This window comes from Microcaecilia unicolor, chromosome 2, assembly GCF_901765095.1.
Source record: "Microcaecilia unicolor chromosome 2, aMicUni1.1, whole genome shotgun sequence".
NCBI classification, from domain to species: Eukaryota; Metazoa; Chordata; class Amphibia; order Gymnophiona; family Siphonopidae; genus Microcaecilia; species Microcaecilia unicolor.
In genome coordinates this window covers 507,537,401-507,555,901 of record NC_044032.1, presented here as the reverse complement: position 1 = coordinate 507,555,901, position 18,501 = coordinate 507,537,401, and the positions used below count along the sequence as shown (strand labels likewise).

The 18,501-nt window shown below is 44.1% G+C and overlaps 1 protein-coding gene across 5 annotated transcripts in view; it reads left to right on the top strand.

Annotated features, from left to right (window-relative positions):
• RAB28 (RAB28, member RAS oncogene family) overlaps positions 1-18,501 on the top strand; it is a 269,956-nt gene that overhangs the window by 225,569 nt on the left and 25,886 nt on the right. For 2 of the 5 annotated variants that reach the window (XM_030191190.1, XM_030191191.1), the window contains exon 7: positions 15,375-15,478. The exons of 1 other annotated variant lie outside the window; for it this stretch is intronic. In XM_030191190.1, coding sequence (XP_030047050.1) covers positions 15,375-15,473 — 99 coding nt within the window. In that variant the 3' untranslated portion in view covers positions 15,474-15,478. Of the gene's footprint in view, positions 1-1,548; positions 1,751-11,965; positions 12,385-15,374; positions 15,479-18,501 lie in introns of those variants that run through there. 2 more of the 5 variants (XM_030191189.1, XM_030191193.1) reach the window with 2 other exon arrangements.

Sequence of the window (18,501 nt, the reverse complement as noted above, 5' to 3'; positions counted from 1 at the left end):
GAAGGATTGGGGAGAGTGGGGAAAAAACAGATGGAAGGATGGGGAGAGAGAGAAAGAGGGAAAACAACAGAGAGAAGGATTGGGGAGAGAAGGGAAAAACAGATGGAAGGATGGGGAGAGAGAGAGAGTGAAAACAACAGAGGGAAGGATTGGGGAGAGAGAGGGGAAAACAGATGGAAGGATTGGGGAGAGAAGGGAAAAACAGATGGAAGGATGGGGAGAGAGAGAAAGAGTGAAAACAACAGAGGGAAGGATTGGGGAGAGAGAGGGAAAACAGATGGAAGGATGGGGAGAGAGAGGGAAAACAGATGGAAGGATTGGGAGAGAGAGGGAAAAACAGATGGATGGATTGGGGAGAGAGGGGAAAACAGATGGAAGGATGGGGAAAGAGAGAGGGAAAACAGATGGAAGGATGGGGAAAGAGAGAGGGAAAACAGATGGAAGGATGGGGAGAGAGAGGGAAAAACAGATGGAAGGATGGGGAGAGAGAGAAAGAGTGAAAACAACAGAGGGAAGGATTGGGGAGAGAGAGGGGAAAACAGATGGAAGGATGGGGAGAGAGAGGGAAAACAGATGGAAGGATGGGGAGAGAGAGGGAAAACAGATGGAAGGATGGGGAGAGAGAGGGAAAAACAGATGGAAGGATTGGGGAGAGAGGGGAAAACAGATGGAAGGATTGGGGAGAAAGAGAGGGAAAACGGAAGGATAGGGAGAGAAAGAGGGAAGACGCTGGATGGAAGAATGCAGAAAGAAATAGGGGAGACACTGGAAGGATGGGGAGAGAAAGCAGAGCTGCTGGATGGAAAAGGGGAATAGAGAAAGACTGGAGAATAAGAGGAAGGGCATGGGGAGAACAAGGGTGAGGAAAAGATGAAAAGCCACAGGTAGATGAAGGAAATTAAAGAATGGATAGTAAGAATGAATTAAATCTGGACAGAGAGAGAGCCTGAAAAATATTGAAGAAAGCAAAGAAAAAGGAGACAAAAATGACAAATGGCACAGAAGAGTTAAGCGAAAACAAAGGAAAGCAGAATCACAGACTGGGACCAATATGGAAAGAAAAACAGTCACCAGACAACAAAGGTAGAAAAAAATCATTTTATTTTCATTTTAGTGTTTGTAATATGTCCAATTTGAGAATTTACATTGGCTGTCTTATTTTGCACTGGGTATACTGGAGCTGTAAGAGCTTACAGAGATTATTTATAATGAAAAAAAATCACGTTATTTTTTTCTCCTATAGTACTATAATATTTTCAATGATGTCTGTTTATATGCGCCATGGCTGGTATAGGGGGTGTGGTTAATGTGGGTGTGGCTATCATAGGGGTGGATCCATATGTGGTGACCCCGCCCATAATGAGTACCGGCACCTTTTTTTCTACAAAAAAAAGCACTGCTCAAGACACACTTTTTGCCAGTGTTGTTGGACCAAATGACTGTTGCTTTGGGAATGTCACATCTGGGTCAAATACCTTGGGAACACCAGATACTCTGGCCCTAGGTTATCTGTCTGTTTTTACCTATAGAAGCCCCATTTCCCTTTAGGTTGAGCTCTCTAGTACTCAGAAGCAGCCAGGATTTGGAGCACATGCCCAGGATGTTCCCCATGGAGGCAGAGTAGACCCTGGTGTCCAGATGGAAAGAGGCAGGAAGAGCCAGTCATAAGAACACCATGGACAGCCCCAACAAGGCAGTCTGCAGAACCACCAACACAGCAGACAGAAGAGTAATTAAGAAGCTGACTAAGGTCAGAGCTGGCAGAATAGGTTTGTATGCAGAAGTCATACAACAGTTGGATACCAAATATCAGTAGAAGTATAGCACACAAGAACTTGAAATTGAGACCTATCCAAGGGCAAGGTAAAAATGAGAGTTCCACTTCCACTGTTTAGATTGGTGTGGTTTTAATAGGTATAGGGAGGTTATCAGAGAGGTCAGTGCCAGAGCCGGTGGTGGGAGGCGGGGCTGGTGGTTGGGAGGCGGGGATAGTGCTGGGCAGACTTACACGGTCTGTGCCCTGAAAAGGACAGGTACAAATCATCTACTATGTTACTATCAAGCTCATTTTCAAAGCACTTAGCCTCCCAAAGTTCCATAGAAACCTATGGAGCTTAGCCTCCCAAAGTGCTTTGAAAATATGCCTCTATGTAAATCAAGGTAAGGTATACACAAAAAGTAGCACATATGAGTTTATCTTGTTGGGCAGACTGGATGGACCATGCAGGTCTTTTTCTGCCGTCATCTACTATGTTACTATGATGCATACCTAAGAACCAAGCAGAAACCAGAGAACTTTCTCATTGCGGTAACCTGGATTAGGCTGTAACTAGGAGCAGTATAAAAGAAGGAAGGAGACCACAGGTTTTTGTTTTATAAGCTAGCAATATTCTTGGGGGGGGGGGGGGGGGGGGGGTTAAGCACATGACGGGGAAAGATGGCATAAATTTCCTGTATAAGAGGCATGGAAAGGCTAAGCCTCCCCAGCCTGAATTGCAACCTTTCCTGCTTACCAGACCCGCTACTTCTCCCTACCCTACTCTGCCCTGCAGCACAGTTTTGTTCCCTCCCTCCTGTTGCACTGTTGCCGGGCCCGTGCTAATAAACAACCACTAGTGCTTCCTCTGCCAGTCCAAGAAATTGTACATCAGAGAAGGCAAGATTGGCAGAGGGAGCACTGGTGGTTCTGCAGAGAGCTAGGTCCTGTGGTGTTCTATGGTTGCTTATTAGCGTGGGCCTGGTGGAGATGTAACAGAAGGGAGGGGAGGGGAGGGAGAGAGAGAGTGACAGAGATGGGACAGTACTGGATATATGGGGAGAGAGACAGAGGTTATGGGCTGGAGAGGAGGAGAGACAGCAGAGGGGAAATACTGCATAGGAGGGGAGAGTGAGAGAGAAAGAGGAGCAATGCTGGGTGGGGGAAAAGAGAGATAGGTGGGAGTACTATTGAATGGTGTAGAGAGAAGAAGAGTGAGGAGACGGGCATTTCTGCATACCAGGGGAAGAGAGAGACAGACAAGCAATGCTAGATGATGGGGTTGAGATGTGTGGTGAGACATAGAGGAGATGCTGGATGAGGGGAAAGAGAGAAGATATTGGATGCAAGAGCAACAGAGGCAATACTGCATGGGGGGAAAGAGAGTATCAGAGCAGTGCTGAGTATGGGGAGGGGGGAGAAAGATGGACAGGAGCAATGCTAGATGGGTAGGTATCTGAGATATAAGGGGTCCTCACCTGAAATTATCACCACTTTGCTGCAGGTGAGGAAAGGGAAATGGGATGGGATTTGATATCCTGCCTTTCTGTGGTTATTACAGTCAAAGCAGTTTACATATTATATACAGGCACTTATTTTTTACCTAGGACAATGGAGTGTTAAGTGACTTGCCCAGAGGCACAAGAAGCTGCAGTGGGAATTAAACCCAGTTCCCCTGGTTCTCAGGCCATTGCACTAGCCATTAGGCGGCTACTCTTAAGAGGTCTACCTTCATGGTGTTTGCATAAGTTTGGAGAGTTTTTGAGGCCTTCTGAGTAAAATGTGTTCTCTGGCACTTTTCAAGTCTTGATGGTTCAGATTTTGGTCTTCCTCCAGGAGGATCACAAGAAGGACTAGTCTGTTCTCTGAAGGTCCAGATAGCAGCACTGGCATGAATTTGGGGTCATTTGGGGTATGTGTTATTGGCCTCTTATACTGGTGTGACATGTTTATTGAACGGGGTACTACACCTTCGACCCCCAGTGCATGCAGTTGTTCCGTTCCAGAATTTCTCTAGTTTGCCAGGTGTTCAAGGACTTCTCTTTGAACCTACGGAGAAGGTGTCTCTTAGGGACCTTATATGGAAAGAGACTCTCTCGTGTTTTGCAATTCATGGAGGTAAGGGTGCTCATCTGGACAGTTACCTTCTTCCTCCCGAAAGTGATCCTGGCCTATCCTGCGAATCAGACAGTCATATTGCCTTCTTTAGGGAGAATTATGGGGAGGGCTTTTGGGCTCATCATGTGTCGTGCCCTACTCCAGTATCTGGAGGGTAACTAATGAGTTTTGGAGGTCAAATCTTTTGTCCTCTCAGTGATCTGAAGAAGGTGAAGCAGCCATAAATTTTTCAGTAGCATGGTGGATCAAAAAAACTTTGTTCAATGTATATCCTGAAGAGGTGGATTGCCCCTAAGGGTTTGCAAGCTCATTCAACCAGAGGATTAGTGCCCTCTGGCATTTATACTTCCTTCCTAAAGTTAAGGCATTCTATTGAGCTGCTTGCCCCAGAAAAGACCCCCTTTCATTATCATTGATTGGCACTTGTCTGGAGCAGGGACACAGAATGGTCCTCTTGTAGCTATAAAAGAAGGTACTTTTGGGGCATCCTGCTACATTTATAAATACTAATATCTCAAGTGTTTATAAGGATCACATTTTCTAATGAAGATAGACTAAGGATGTAAATACTATAGATAATTTACAAGACTAAGTGCCATATCAAGTACTGTATGTTGAAACCTTGAGAATGAAATGCCTTCTTATCATTCGTACAAAATTCTTCTCAAATAGTCACTCATTAATGATCATCATTCTCCTGACACACAGTGACTTAACCAAGGGTCGCTAACCTTACCATGTTTATATACTTGAATTTAAATAAACATTTTCGGAAGTTAATTGCCTGCTGATTTTCTGGATCTTTTCCCTGTAGAAAATAGCTCCAGGGAAGTCAGATAAGACTATTCAACACTATGCCCTTACTAACACCTTGCAGGGGAGTTTCCAGGCTGTATCCTGATAACTTAGGGCCAGAAGCCTAGTATGTCATGTCTACCCAGATAAGATTGTGTGTAGTTGATCAGTTAATATTTAAGTGGAGACCATCATTAGCTTGTAAATTTAGACCACAAACAATGTTTTGACAAGCACCCCTACAGTTAACCTCTGCTTTGTGTGTTTTGCATAAAAGTATTTTTGTTATTTGTGTTTTGTTTCCCTCAGAAATATTGAAAGGTTTATGAAACAGACAAGGCAATTTATCACAATGTTTGTACTGTAAGACTAATTCCATGTGGTCTACTGTATAAGAGCAACTGATGTATTACTGTGAGCTTTAGAAAACTGGTGGTAGCTTTAATGTATTTTTGGGTACTCACTATTTTCTGACAATCTTCACAACAGTTGAGAGCACCACGGATGTACAAGATAGATTGATCCAGTTAAGTGAATGAAAAACTGATATGTGACAGATGTTTTGCATAGATATTTCCTAATGAAAACTAGATATATTTTCTTGAAAAAATAGAGCTTTAAAAATCTTTGCTACCGTCTATTTGTAACTTTTGAACATATAGTTACATGATGAGGTTTTTTCCTCCAAAAAAATCATTAAATAGCCCTCTAAAGGGGAGGAAATTTGAGAACTTCAGGTAAGTATAGTTCAGAAAAAGTGCTCACATTTTGTTTATCCATCTGGAATTCAGGAAGTTATCCTGTAGACTGTTGGAATATAAATGTGATAGTACCAAACTTTACACTATTGCAGAATGGTCACCATTGCTATTTTCTAAATGTTTTATATTGGGCAATATCACTTATTGTTAAGGGTCAGTCTCTGTACATTCATTTTTATGCATAGGTTGTCTATGCTTGTTGCGTGTTCAGACAAAACTATGTGAGAAAATAAGATAAGGAAAAAGAGGTTTGGAGCTGTGATCTTTAGCAGATGGAGCTCAGAGGGGCTAGAAGATGTTAGCAGTATGATGAGAGGCAGCTGGGCCTGCCTGCTGATGAAAAGGAGCTATGAGCAATGGGGCTGGTAGAGAGCCCAGGCCCAAATGTCAACAAAGAGGAACCCAGGACCATTCTTCTTCCTTCCTGATCCTTTGTCTCTTCCCGCTACCCATAAAAGATGGTGTCAGCTACGAATACCCTCTCTCTCCTTGCTAATGTGTTTGGAGAGAAAATAAAAGTGATGTATGGATAGGGCATCACTAGGAATTATTTTGTACGTGTTATACTGTACTGTATTGATGCATTTTATCTTATTTGAGTTTAGCTCGTTAATTTTCAAGTAGTAACCAGGGTGAGTATGGTAATGTGAGCCAGGCCTGGAGCCAGGACAAACTGGAGCCACACAACGGGTGCAGGTAAAGGAAAATACAGTTTATTATAAGTATTAGGTAGGGGTTCTTTTCCATTCACAGGTGGGGGAGGTAAAATTAAACACAAAAGTGTTCGTTAGACGTAACAAGGTTCTCCAATGCCCTGCTCCTGCAGGGTCATGGTGTACGTTGCTGTGTCTCAGCATGGCAGTACACTTGTATTTGCCCTGGTTTCCGAGAGTTACCAATGTATAAGTAGTCTAGCAGTTACTTGGGTCAAAATCCAACGTTGCAAGGTTCCAAGTTGAACTTGGCCTACCTGACTGTAGCAGTGCAGTACACACATAGGTGGTGGAATCCTGCCTGATTGTAGCAGTGCAGTTCACAAATAGGTGGTGGAGGAAAATGCAGTTGGGTGTCACTGTTTCCCTCTGGGCCCCTCCAACCTAGCTGTGCCCTGGGCTATTATACTTCCTGGACCATGCCCTCCTGGCTCTACCCCTCTTTTGTCATTTCCTGTCTTGGGTAGAACTATTTTAAGGTAGCTCTGATGCTGTGTGGGAGTATTTTTAAGGGGAAGTGATAGTGTCCCATAGACTCCCTCACATACCCTCCCTCTCAGCTTAGCTGTGCCTGCCATGTCAGGGTCCACCTCCCGCAACAAAAAAATCAGCATTGGTATGAGCTTGGCATGCCTGATGTTGAACCTCAAAACTGAAGAACTGGAAACTGAGAAACCACCATATGATGCATGCATTTGATTCTTTGTGGTGAGCTCCTCTACATGAGGAGTTCATGGTCCATGATGACTACTACTACTACTACTACTACTATTTAGCATTTCTATAGCGCTACAAGGCATACGCAGCGCTGTACAAACATAGAAGAAAGACAGTCCCTGCTCAAAGAGCTTACAATCTAATAGACAAAAAATAAATAAAGTAAGCAAATCAAATCAATTAATGTGAACGGGAAGGAAGAGAGGAGGGTAGGTGGAGGCGACCCTCCTCTCTTCCTTCCCGTTCACATTAATTGATTTGATTTGCTTACATTTCCTGTCTTGGGTAGAACTATTTTAAGGTAGCTCTGATGCTGTGTGGGAGTATTTTTAAGGGGAAGTGATAGTGTCCCATAGACTCCCTCACACACCCTCCCTCTCAGCTTAGCTGTGCCTGCCATGTCAAGGTCCACCTCCCGCAACAAAAAAATCAGCATTGGTATGAGCTTGGCATGCCTGATGTTGAACCTCAAAACTGAAGAACTGGAAACTGAGAAACCACCATATGATGCATGCATTTGATTCTTTGTGGTGAGCTCCTCTACATGAGGAGTTCATGGTCCATGATGAACAAGAAGTGACATCCCAGCAAATAATACTGGAATTTTTCCAAGGCCTACTTGACCACTAGCGCTTCCTTTTCAATCACTGCGTAGTTTTCCTCTCTAGGAAACAACATCTGACTGATATACGCCACCAAGTATTTGTCGTCCATTTCTTGGGCTAAGACTGCCCCGAGCCCAACGTCTGATGCATTCATCCATACCACAAATGGCTGGATGAAGTCTGGGTAACCAGCACTGGCTCTGAATAGATGCCATTATTCAGGGTGTGGAAAACAGCATCCAGCTCGGATCTCCAATGCACTTTCTTAGGGGCCGCCTTCTGCAGGAGGTAAGATAGTGGTTCCTTTTTCTTAGCAAACCCCCGCATGAAGCATTAGTAGTACCCAACAAGCCGAAAGAAAGCTCACATTTTCTTCTTGGACTGTGGTACCAGCACTTGCGTGATCACTTCCACCTTCCGGATCTGGAGTTTCATTTGTCCATTCCTGACAAAGTACCCTAGATATTGGACCTCCTTTCCTTCCAGGAAGCATGTTTTCACATTTGCCATCAATCCAGCTGTCCTTAAACTATCCAGTACTGCTTCCACATGGATTAAGTGGGTCCCGCCAATCTGTGCTGCAAATGACCATGTCGTCTAAGTAGGTTGCCACGTTGCCATGTTCAGCTTTAGTAGGCAGTCAAAAAGGCATTGAAAGGTAGCTGGAGCTCAATAAAGGCTGAAAAGTAATACATTGACCTGGAACAGACTTGGATGTTGAAAAGGCTGTCTTCTCCTTGGCAGCCAGAGTGAGGGATACCTGCCAGTAGCCTTTGATCAAGTCTAGTGTTGAGATGAATCGGGCTCCTCCAAGCCTTTCAATTGGTATGTCTCCAATTTGGAGACAGTGTTCATCTTCCAGAGGGCTTCCAGGATCTGATATGGGGACTGCCAGACAACCAATCTGGGCTCAGCGATGTCATGGGTTGCAAGATACAGTGGTGGAAATAAGTATTTGATCCCTTGCTGATTTTGTAAGTTTGCCCACTGACAAAGACATGAGCAGCCCATAATTGAAGGGTAGGTTATTGGTAACAGTGAGAGATAGCACATCACAAATTAAATCCGGAAAATCACATTGTGGAAAGTATATGAATTTATTTGCATTCTGCAGAGGGAAATAAGTATTTGATCCCCCACCAACCAGTAAGAGATCTGGCCCCTACAGACCAGGTAGATGCTCCAAATCAACTCGTTACCTGCATGACAGACAGCTGTCGGCAATGGTCACCTGTATGAAAGACACCTGTCCACAGACTCAGTGAATCAGTCAGACTCTAACCTCTACAAAATGGCCAAGAGCAAGGAGTTGTCTAAGGATGTCAGGGACAAGATCATACACCTGCACAAGGCTGGAATGGGCTACAAAACCATCAGTAAGACGCTGGGCGAGAAGGAGACAACTGTTGGTGCCATAGTAAGAAAATGGAAGAAGTACAAAATGACTGTCAATCGACAAAGATCTGGGGCTCCACGCAAAATCTCACCTCGTGGGGTATCCTTGATCATGAGGAAGGTTAGAAATCAGCCTACAACTACAAGGGGGGAACTTGTCAATGATCTCAAGGCAGCTGGGACCACTGTCACCACGAAAACCATTGGTAACACATTACGACATAACGGATTGCAATCCTGCAGTGCCCGCAAGGTCCCCCTGCTCCGGAAGGCACATGTGACGGCCCGTCTGAAGTTTGCCAGTGAACACCTGGATGATGCCGAGAGTGATTGGGAGAAGGTGCTGTGGTCAGATGAGACAAAAATTGAGCTCTTGGCATGAACTCAACTCGCCGTGTTTGGAGGAAGAGAAATGCTGCCTATGACCCAAAGAACACCGTCCCCACTGTCAAGCATGGAGGTGGAAATGTTATGTTTGGGGGTGTTTCTCTGCTAAGGGCACAGGACTACTTCACCGCATCAATGGGAGAATGGATGGGGCCATGTACCGTACAATTCTGAGTGACAACCTCCTTCCCTCCGCCAGGGCCTTAAAAATGGGTCGTGGCTGGGTCTTCCAGCACGACAATGACCCAAAACATACAGCCAAGGCAACAAAGGAGTGGCTCAGGAAGAAGCACATTAGGGTCATGGAGTGGCCTAGCCAGTCACCAGACCTTAATCCCATTGAAAACTTATGGAGGGAGCTGAAGCTGCGAGTTGCCAAGCGACAGCCCAGAACTCTTAATAATTTAGAGATGATCTGCAAAGAGGAGTGGACCAAAATTCCTCCTGACATGTGTGCAAACCTCATCATCAACTACAGAAGACGTCTGACCGCTGTGCTTGCCAACAAGGGTTTTGCCACCAAGTATTAGGTCTTGTTTGCCAGAGGGATTAAATACTTATTTCCCTCTGCAGAATGCAAATAAATTCATATACTTTCCACAATGTGATTTTCCGGATTTAATTTGTGATGTGCTATCTCTCACTGTTACCAATAACCTACCCTTCAATTATGGGCTGCTCATGTCTTTGTCAGTGGGCAAACTTACAAAATCAGCAAGGGATCAAATACTTATTTCCACCACTGTAGGTCTGGCCCGACACTCTAGAAAACACATCCTGGTTCTGGCGAAACAACTGTTCCAGGTCAGCTGAGAGCTGTTCACCCACTGGGACTTTCAGGAACCTCTAATCTGAAGTTATCCTCTTGGACTAGAGCCATAGTCACTGGAATCCACGTCTTTAGCAGATTGATGTGGAAGATCTTTGCCTTATCCCTTTTGTCGGGTTGGGCTGCCTTATAATTGAAAGGTCCTGTCTTGTCTACTATTTCTTAAGGCCCCTGCCACTTCTGTAAGTTTGTTTTCTGATGACGGAGAAGAACTAAGAATTTTTCCCCTGGATGGAAGGTTCTCTGCATGGCTGCCTGGTTGTAGGCTCGAGCTTGCCCCAACTAAGTCTTCTCTAAGCAGAGTCTGACTGCATCTCCTACATGGTGAAAACATATTTAACCAGGTTCCTCCCTGGGCTATACTCCTCTTCCCAGGCTTCCTGAACCACATCCAGGATTCCTCTAGGACTCTCTAATGGAGAGAATCCTGTTGAACTCTGGGGCACCTCCCAGACAGCACATATGGGAGCAGAGTACCCCAGTTCTTCCCTTCAGCCACAAGCATCCTCAGCATTTACTATCCAGCAATTACTATATTCCTCCCCCCCTCCCCCAGTTCCTCACTAGGATAGGGCTAGACCCTTTTGGCCAGTGTTTCTGTGTGGTAGTCCTACAAGGCCCAGTACCCAGGAGCTAAGGATTCTGGCTTCTAGCAGGGTAAGCTCCTATCCCACTACCAAAACCTTGTGTGGTAAAGTGAGTGAGGGCAAGCCTACAGCCAGGACAAACTGGAGCCGCACAATGGATGCAGGTAAAGGAAAGTATAGTTATACGTATTGGGGAGGGATCCTGTTCCATTCACAGGTGGGGGAGAGAAAATCAACACAAAAATGTTCCTTAGGCATAAGTTTCTCCAATGGCCTGCTCCTACAGGGCCATGGCATACGTTGCTGTCTCTCAGCATTTCAATATGCTTTACTTGTCTCTGGCCTGGTTCCTCAGAGTTACCGATGTAGTCTCTAGCAGTTATTTGAGTCAAAATCCAGTTGCAAGGTTCCAAGTTGAACTTGGCCTACCTGACTAGTGGAGGCAAATGCAGTTTGGCGTCACTGTTTCCCTCTGGGCCCCTCCAACTTAGCTGTGCCCTTGGCTTTTATTCTTCTTGGATCATGCCCTCCTGGCTCCACCCCTTCCGTGGCAGCAGCCATTTTGAGATTGGAACTGGCATGGGCAGGAGTGACTGGGGATTGCTCCTGCCCATGCCGGTTCCAATCTCAAAATGACTGCCGCAACCCCCCAAAACTGAGCAGCAAATTTCACCTGCAGATTTGGTTTTGACCAAAACCAAAAGCCCTGGTTTTGGTCACCATCTTCCTCATATTCTGACTTGCTTGCTGTCCCGTCAAGGAGAAGGTAGTGGACAAGTGGGCTCTATCCAAACACAAGGAAGATGTATAAGTTTCCAAATCTTTACTGTGGAGCAATCAAACGACTCAACACAGCTGTCGTGTTTCGGTGCAGATGCGCCTGCATCAGGAGTCTATAAAATACTAAAACATATATAATACTAGCATAGTCATTGAGGAACAATCAAACGACTCTCTTGTGTTTGGATAGAGCCCACTTGTCCTACTCCTTTCTCCTTGACCTGACTACTTTCCATAGGAATCATCGCACCTCCACTGCATGTGATTTTTGCTTGCTTGCTCTCCCATCATAATTTGATTGAGGGTATTCCTTCCAAATTCTTTAATATTGAAGAGGCAATTTTCATCATATAGCTGTGCTTAATTTGTGGCTGATTTTCAAAGACAAACTATCTGGGTAGCATAGATATGTAGACTCGAGTAGTCTTATACTGTCTGTATCATCTTTTTCCGTGTTCTCATCCTCAGCAACAAAACTCCTGCTGTTCTGCCAGTGATTCTCTTCCTTATTTTTTTCCACAGTGATGACTGGCTGGCAGTTGTATGTATAGGAGTTTAGAGGACACTGGCTGAGCAGGTTCAGAAGAAGACTGGAGGAAAGAAGTGTGTAGGAGGGTGAAAAAGATCAAGGATTAGGACTGGGAAAGTGGTTGAGAATGATGCATCATTGTGGGGGGACAGAGGCTTTTTCCTCAACTCCATTCCCAACTGGCTGGCTGGCTGCCTGTTGTTTAATCGTTGCCTTTGGTATAAAAAGAGAATTTGATATTTTGTAGTTTATTAGCATTGCTTATTTTGTATCTTCCCCTTTAATATTTGAACATAACCCTTAGCTAGGTAGCCAGAGTTTTGTTTTGTCAGTGCTTTATAGTTTATGGATATCTATGGAGTATTAATGGGTTGAGTATGGTGTACTGTGAGGCATATTTTCAAAGCACTTAGGCTTACAAAGTTCCATAGTAACTTATGGAATTTTATAAGTCTGACACCTATGTTTACTAAGCAGCGTTATAGGCGCGTTAGCATTTTTAACATGCGTAAATGGTATACGCATGTTAAACACTAACGCGCCCATAGAAATGTATAAGCGCGTTAGCGTTTAACATGCCTTAAATTTACATTCGTATTAAAAATGCTAGCGCACCTTAGTAAATATACCTCTGAGTGCTTTGAAAATGAGCCCCTATATATCAATATGTAGTTATTGCCAGAGTGTATTATGAATGTACTTGTACAACTGTAGTGTTAGCATACAATTTGGATTTAATGGTCCTTTTGTCAGTTTCAGAATATTATTTGTAGTATTGATTATTTGACTATTGATTTGTACCATACATTGAACACCTATCTTGAGAAACAATATTTTTAAATACATGAATAAATAGTCCCACCTGTATGGGTCATGGTAAGCCTTTTCCATCTGAGAAAAAGGTTCTTGCTTAGATGTAGCTGCTTTATGATGAAAGCAATGCAGTGAACCACATTATCAGTTTGACATCTGTTAGGAGGAGTTTTTTTTCTATTTGTTCCATTGGTAGAACCATCTGGAGGACAACAGGTCTGATGATACATGGGAAATACCCACATATTCTCCGAAGCATTCTAGGAAAGCTCTAGAATAGAGTCCCCTTACATTGCACAGCACACAGGTTTTATGACGCACTGGTTTATTTTTGTTTTAGTTTAATATGCTTGCTAAACCACCTTTCAATTAGTACGTCAAAATGGATTTGGATTTAGCTCACACCTTTCTCAGTAGTTCAAGTTAAATTCAGGTACAGTAGGTATTTTCCTGTCCCTAGAGGGCCTACGATTGTGAAGGGTAATTCTATAACTACATACTTGTAAGTGCCAAAATAATTGGCACTTATGCTCATATGCACACTACACACTATTCTTTAAAATAGCATGTAAGTGCATTAGCATGTAACTGCATGGGCATGTCTCCAATATATGCATGTACCCGACAAAATACTGGGGTCCTTTTACTAAGGTGCAATAATAGATTTAGCATGCGCCAAATAAGACACCCATAGGAATATAATGGATGTCTTATTTAGTGCATGATAATCATTAGTGTCCCTTAGTAAAAAGACCCCACTGTTAGTTATTTGTTATATGTTGTATGTTCTATAAGTTATATGTTATATGTTTTAAGTTATATCTGTAGGGCTTAGGTGCACTCATGCTTGCCATGGACTTGGGGTAAGTAAGTAAGTTCACCTAACATTGTGTGCACATAAGTCACTATTGTATAATGGCATCTATGTGCACAGATGCCTATCTGTGTTCATCATGGTACTTAACGCATGGTTCACAGTTAGAGAATTGCCTCCTAAGTTTGTGCCATGGAAGATAAGTGACTTGCCCAAGATCACAAGGAGTGAGAGTAGGATTCAAACCTAAATTCCCTGGTTCTCAGCCTGCTTTTCTTAACCATTAGGCTATTCCACTAAAATGTTTTTTTGTCAACCAAGAAGATACAAAAATTCAGAGATTAAAATTTATGGGGGCCAGGTTACAGTTACAACCATGGAGGGCAAAAAAAAGGGAGAGGAAAGAGAAGGTAAGTTACACTTATGAAAAGGAAAGTAATGGAGCCATAGACCATTTCCTTCAGGTTCATTGAGTTGTTGTCAGACACTGTTAAAGACAGACAATGTTTCTCCACAAAATTCAGGCATTCTATTGCTGTACTTACTTTTTTCCAGAAATGATTTGCAAGACATTTTAGAAGTGAACTTTATTTTATTTATTTTTTATTTTTTTTTTACATTTGTACCCCATGCTTTCCCACTCATGGCAGGCTCAATGCAGCTTACATGGGGCAATGGAGGGTTAAGTGACTTGCCCAGAGTCACAAGGAGCTGCCTGTGCCTGAAGTGGGAATTGAACTCAGTTCCTCAGTTGCCCAGGACCAAAGTCCACCACCCTAACCACTAGGCCACTCCTCCACTCTATTATTTTTGGCTCCAGCAGTTTTCTCCTTGGGAATTTTGCCCTATTTAATATCCCCCACCAATTTACCTAGCCAAGTCATTGCAGTGACAGTCCCTGGCCAATAAGCACACACTAGGATTCCTTTCAGAATCCTGCAATCATTGGCCCTCTAATCATTAGGTTTCACTATTCCATGGTGATTGGGACGCCCTCCATTGGAGCCTCAGCTCTGGCCAAGCTGAGGAGTGAAAAACATAATCTGAGAATGGAACCTAAGTCTTCCATCTGCCAGTGCATAATTCTTGATTGAGCCACTGAGCAACTTCTGATTTCTAAGCCATACATGTTTCAGTTGATACATTTATGTTTTGATGATAAAATGTGAGAAATATAAGGTTGGAAAACAGTATGCATTTATATATCCTTTGAGGTGTTATTTAGGTTTTACTCTAGAGCAGGGGTAGGCAACTCCGGTCCTCGAGAGCCGCAGGCAGGTCAGGTTTTCAGGATATCCACAATGAATATGCAGGAGATAGATTTGCATACCATGGAGGCAGTGCTTGCAATCTATCTCCTACATATTCATTGTGGATATCCTGAAAACCTGACCTGCCTGCGGCTCTTGAGGACCAGAGTTGCCTACCCCTGCTCTAGAGTGACTGTGGATATATTTACATGGAGAGAGTGAAAACTATTGGTTTGACTCAGAGGCTTGCAGGAACATATATTTTGAATCAATAATGAGGAATGAAGTATATAAATGTCCTTTTTCACTGTTTGGATTCAGAATAATTTTTGTTCTGCATGAACATTATAAAATACATTATTAATCATATATTTGTCACTCTTGTTGATGTAATTTCATTTGTAATGTTCATTTTTATGCATCCACTAAACCTAGTCTTCATTTTTTTTTCTTGTCTTTTCTTTTTTCTTGTTTTCCTAATTCCTTTCCTGCTGCATATCCATTATGTTGGCACCTGGCTGACAGCACATTGTCAGGGCAGAACTAGTGAAATATCCCGAAGAGGATAAGCAGTCTCTTCTCCATTCTGCAAACTCTCAGAGTAAAGTCTGCTCAGTTCAGTAGTTCAGGTACTGCTATAGAACATTACCACAGCATCCTCAAGTGACTTTATTTGTGCATTAGAAATTATTAAGATGGACATCTTTGCAAGGTGTTCAGTTTTCTTTGTTATGATTATAATAAAGTAATATGTATTCTCCGACGACAAGTAGGCTATATTCTCCCATGTGAGGGGGACATCATCCATGTTGCCCAGTGCGGAGCTTAAAGAAGCTAATACAGCTTTAAGAGTACATGCAGTGTCCTCACTGCACATGTGCAAGTGCTTTCCCACCCACCGCAGGAGCACGGGACCATAATTCTCTTCTGATCTGCAGTGAGGATTGAACGCAATTGTCCCACACTCCTCACAGCGTCTGGTGCATGAGTATTGTTTTTTTTTGTTTGTTTGTTTTTTTTTGCCTTCCCTTCAGGGTTTTTTGCCCTGATTTTTGTTTTGTTTTCTTTAGCACATTTTCCTCATCCTTACTTTATAGTTTTAGTTCAGTTTTTCTCCACTTAAGTTTTCTTTGTTTTACCACGCTTGGTAGGCCAGCTTAGGCCTGAGCTCCGGTCGGGTTCTATTTTTCTGGTGCTTGCTCCTTTTTTTTCTGTCACCATCGAGCCATTTGATTTGGCCATGGCTGTTTTCCTTTCCTTGTCGTTGAGGGTTCCCAGTGGCTTTAAGCTCTATACCCGGTGTAATAGAAACATCTGTGACAAAGATGCTCATTCGTGATGTCTTCCGTGTTTGGTCTCCAAGAAGCATTGGCGCCAGGAGGACCATTTCCCTTCCATACAGGAGGTTCTGATCCGCTAGTCTCCACGTTGCCAGGACCAGGCACCCATCTTGACCCCTGCATTTCAGCAGTCTATCGCTCTCTGAACCGACACCCCAGCCTTTCTCGATGGCCTCTCTGAGCACATCCGGGCCATGCTGCATGAGCTCATGGCGGGGTTTTTACGACAGCATGCATTGGCGTCTGGGGTGTTTGCATCAGCCGTGCCTCTTGCTTCTTCCCCACAGATCCCTCAGCCTGCGGTGAGGTCTCCAGCACTGATGTCACGTGGATCACCAGTGTCAACAGCTGCTATGTTGGCACTCCCTCGACTTTGGTGGAGGAAGCTTTGCCAGAGTCGAGGTTGAAACCGACACCTCGATGCCCTTCTCAAGGACATGGCTTCTCTGTTTCAAGGCAGGCTTGTTTTTGGCCCTCCAGTGAGGAGTTCTTTGCTAACACCTATGAGAATCCACACCCTCCAGAGGAAAGGAGGAAGTCTCCACCTGAGTGCCTTTCCTTTCCAGGTTTTGTATGGGAAATGGCAGCCGCTATTTGCATTTGTTTGAAGACTGAGGACGAGCCCAGGGCTAAGATGTATGAGGTCCTGGTCTATGAATCTCCTAGAGAGGCTGTGACAATTCCCCCGTCACCGGATCCTGAAAGATGTTCATGTGAGGAATTGGGAATTCCCTCTGTCTGTCCTTATCCTGCCCAAGAAGATAGTTACCATTTATCTGATCCAGAGTTCCCCAGGGTTTGACAATCCTCAGTTGCCTCATCATTCCTTGGTAGTAGAATCTGCGCTTAAGACCCAGGAGTTCTAGAGACTATGCTTCAGCACTCCTTGCAGTGGAGCTAGAACCCTGGATTCTTTTGGACAGAAGATGTATCGGGTTTCGTTGCTCATCTCCTATATTCAGCCTGACCAGTTCTACACAAGCCTATACTTGCAGAACTTTGTGTACAAGTATGTCTGATTTGGCGGATTCTCTTCCATAGGAGCAGGCCTAATCTCTTTGCCAGTTGGTCAAGAAGCAGTAGGAGTCTAAATAGTTCTTGGCCAGGAGCACCTATGACACCTTTGTGGCATCCAGGATCTCTGCCCAGAGTATAGTGATACATACTGTCATGGTTGCGTTTCTTTGACTTGGACCCTGTGGTCCAGCAGAGGTTGGTAGATTCCACATGCCAGGGAAATAATCATTATGGAGACAAGGGCGAGGAGGTCGCTGACCTGATCAAGAAATACACTGACCCCATTGACGCTCTCTCCAGCTGGATGTCTTCTGCACTTTCCTCATCTATGAGGTTTTTGGACACGTTGAAGAGGGGTCCCTACTACTCTGAGATGTATGCACACTCTTTCTTGCCAGCCTCAGCAGGCTCAGCCCCAGTGTTCTTATTCTCGTCAACAGCGTGTGCCCAATGCCCGGCCAGCTCAGCAGTCAAAGCTAGGGACAAGCATTTGACTGGCTGTAGCAGAGCAAAGCCACAGTAAAAGTGGCCATCCCAGACAGACAGCCTATCGGTGGGGGTGGAGGCTGAATATCTTCCAAGGAAGGGAGCCCCTTTTAACCGACCAGTGGGTTCTCCAAATAGTCTGTCTCTGTTAAGCCCTACATTGGAATCAAAAACCACCAGATTGCCCACTGACAGCCTCCTGAAGGCCCATGTGGTCAAGGCCATTCCACCAGGGGAAGAAGGGCAGGGATTCTATTCAAAATACTTCCTTGTGCCCAAAAAAAGAAATGGAATGTGTCCCATCCAAAACCTAAGGGCCCTGAACAAATTCTTGGTCAAAAGTTCAGGATGATTTCCCTAGGCACCCTTCTCCCCTTGATTCAGAAAACCAATTGGCTATGCTTTTTTTTTTTTGTTTGTTTGTTACATTTGTACCCCGCGCTTTCCCACTCATGGCAGGCTCAATGCGGCTTACATGGGGCAATGGAGGGTTAAGTGACTTGCCCAGAGTCACAAGGAGCTGCCTGTGCCTGAAGTGAGAATCAAACTCAGTTCCTCAGTTCCCCAGGACCAAAGTCCACCACCCTAACCACTAGGCCACTCCTCCACTGTGGACTTAAAGGATACTTAGACTCATATCTTGATTCTTCCAGATTAACTGAAGTATCTTCGATTTCGGATGGGGACACATCACTTCCAGTACTGCATGTTGCCTATTGATCCTGCATCGGCTCCCAGGGTTTTCACCAATTATCTTGCAGTAGTCGTAGCGTCACTACGCAGACTGGTTGTCCATGTATTCCTCTATC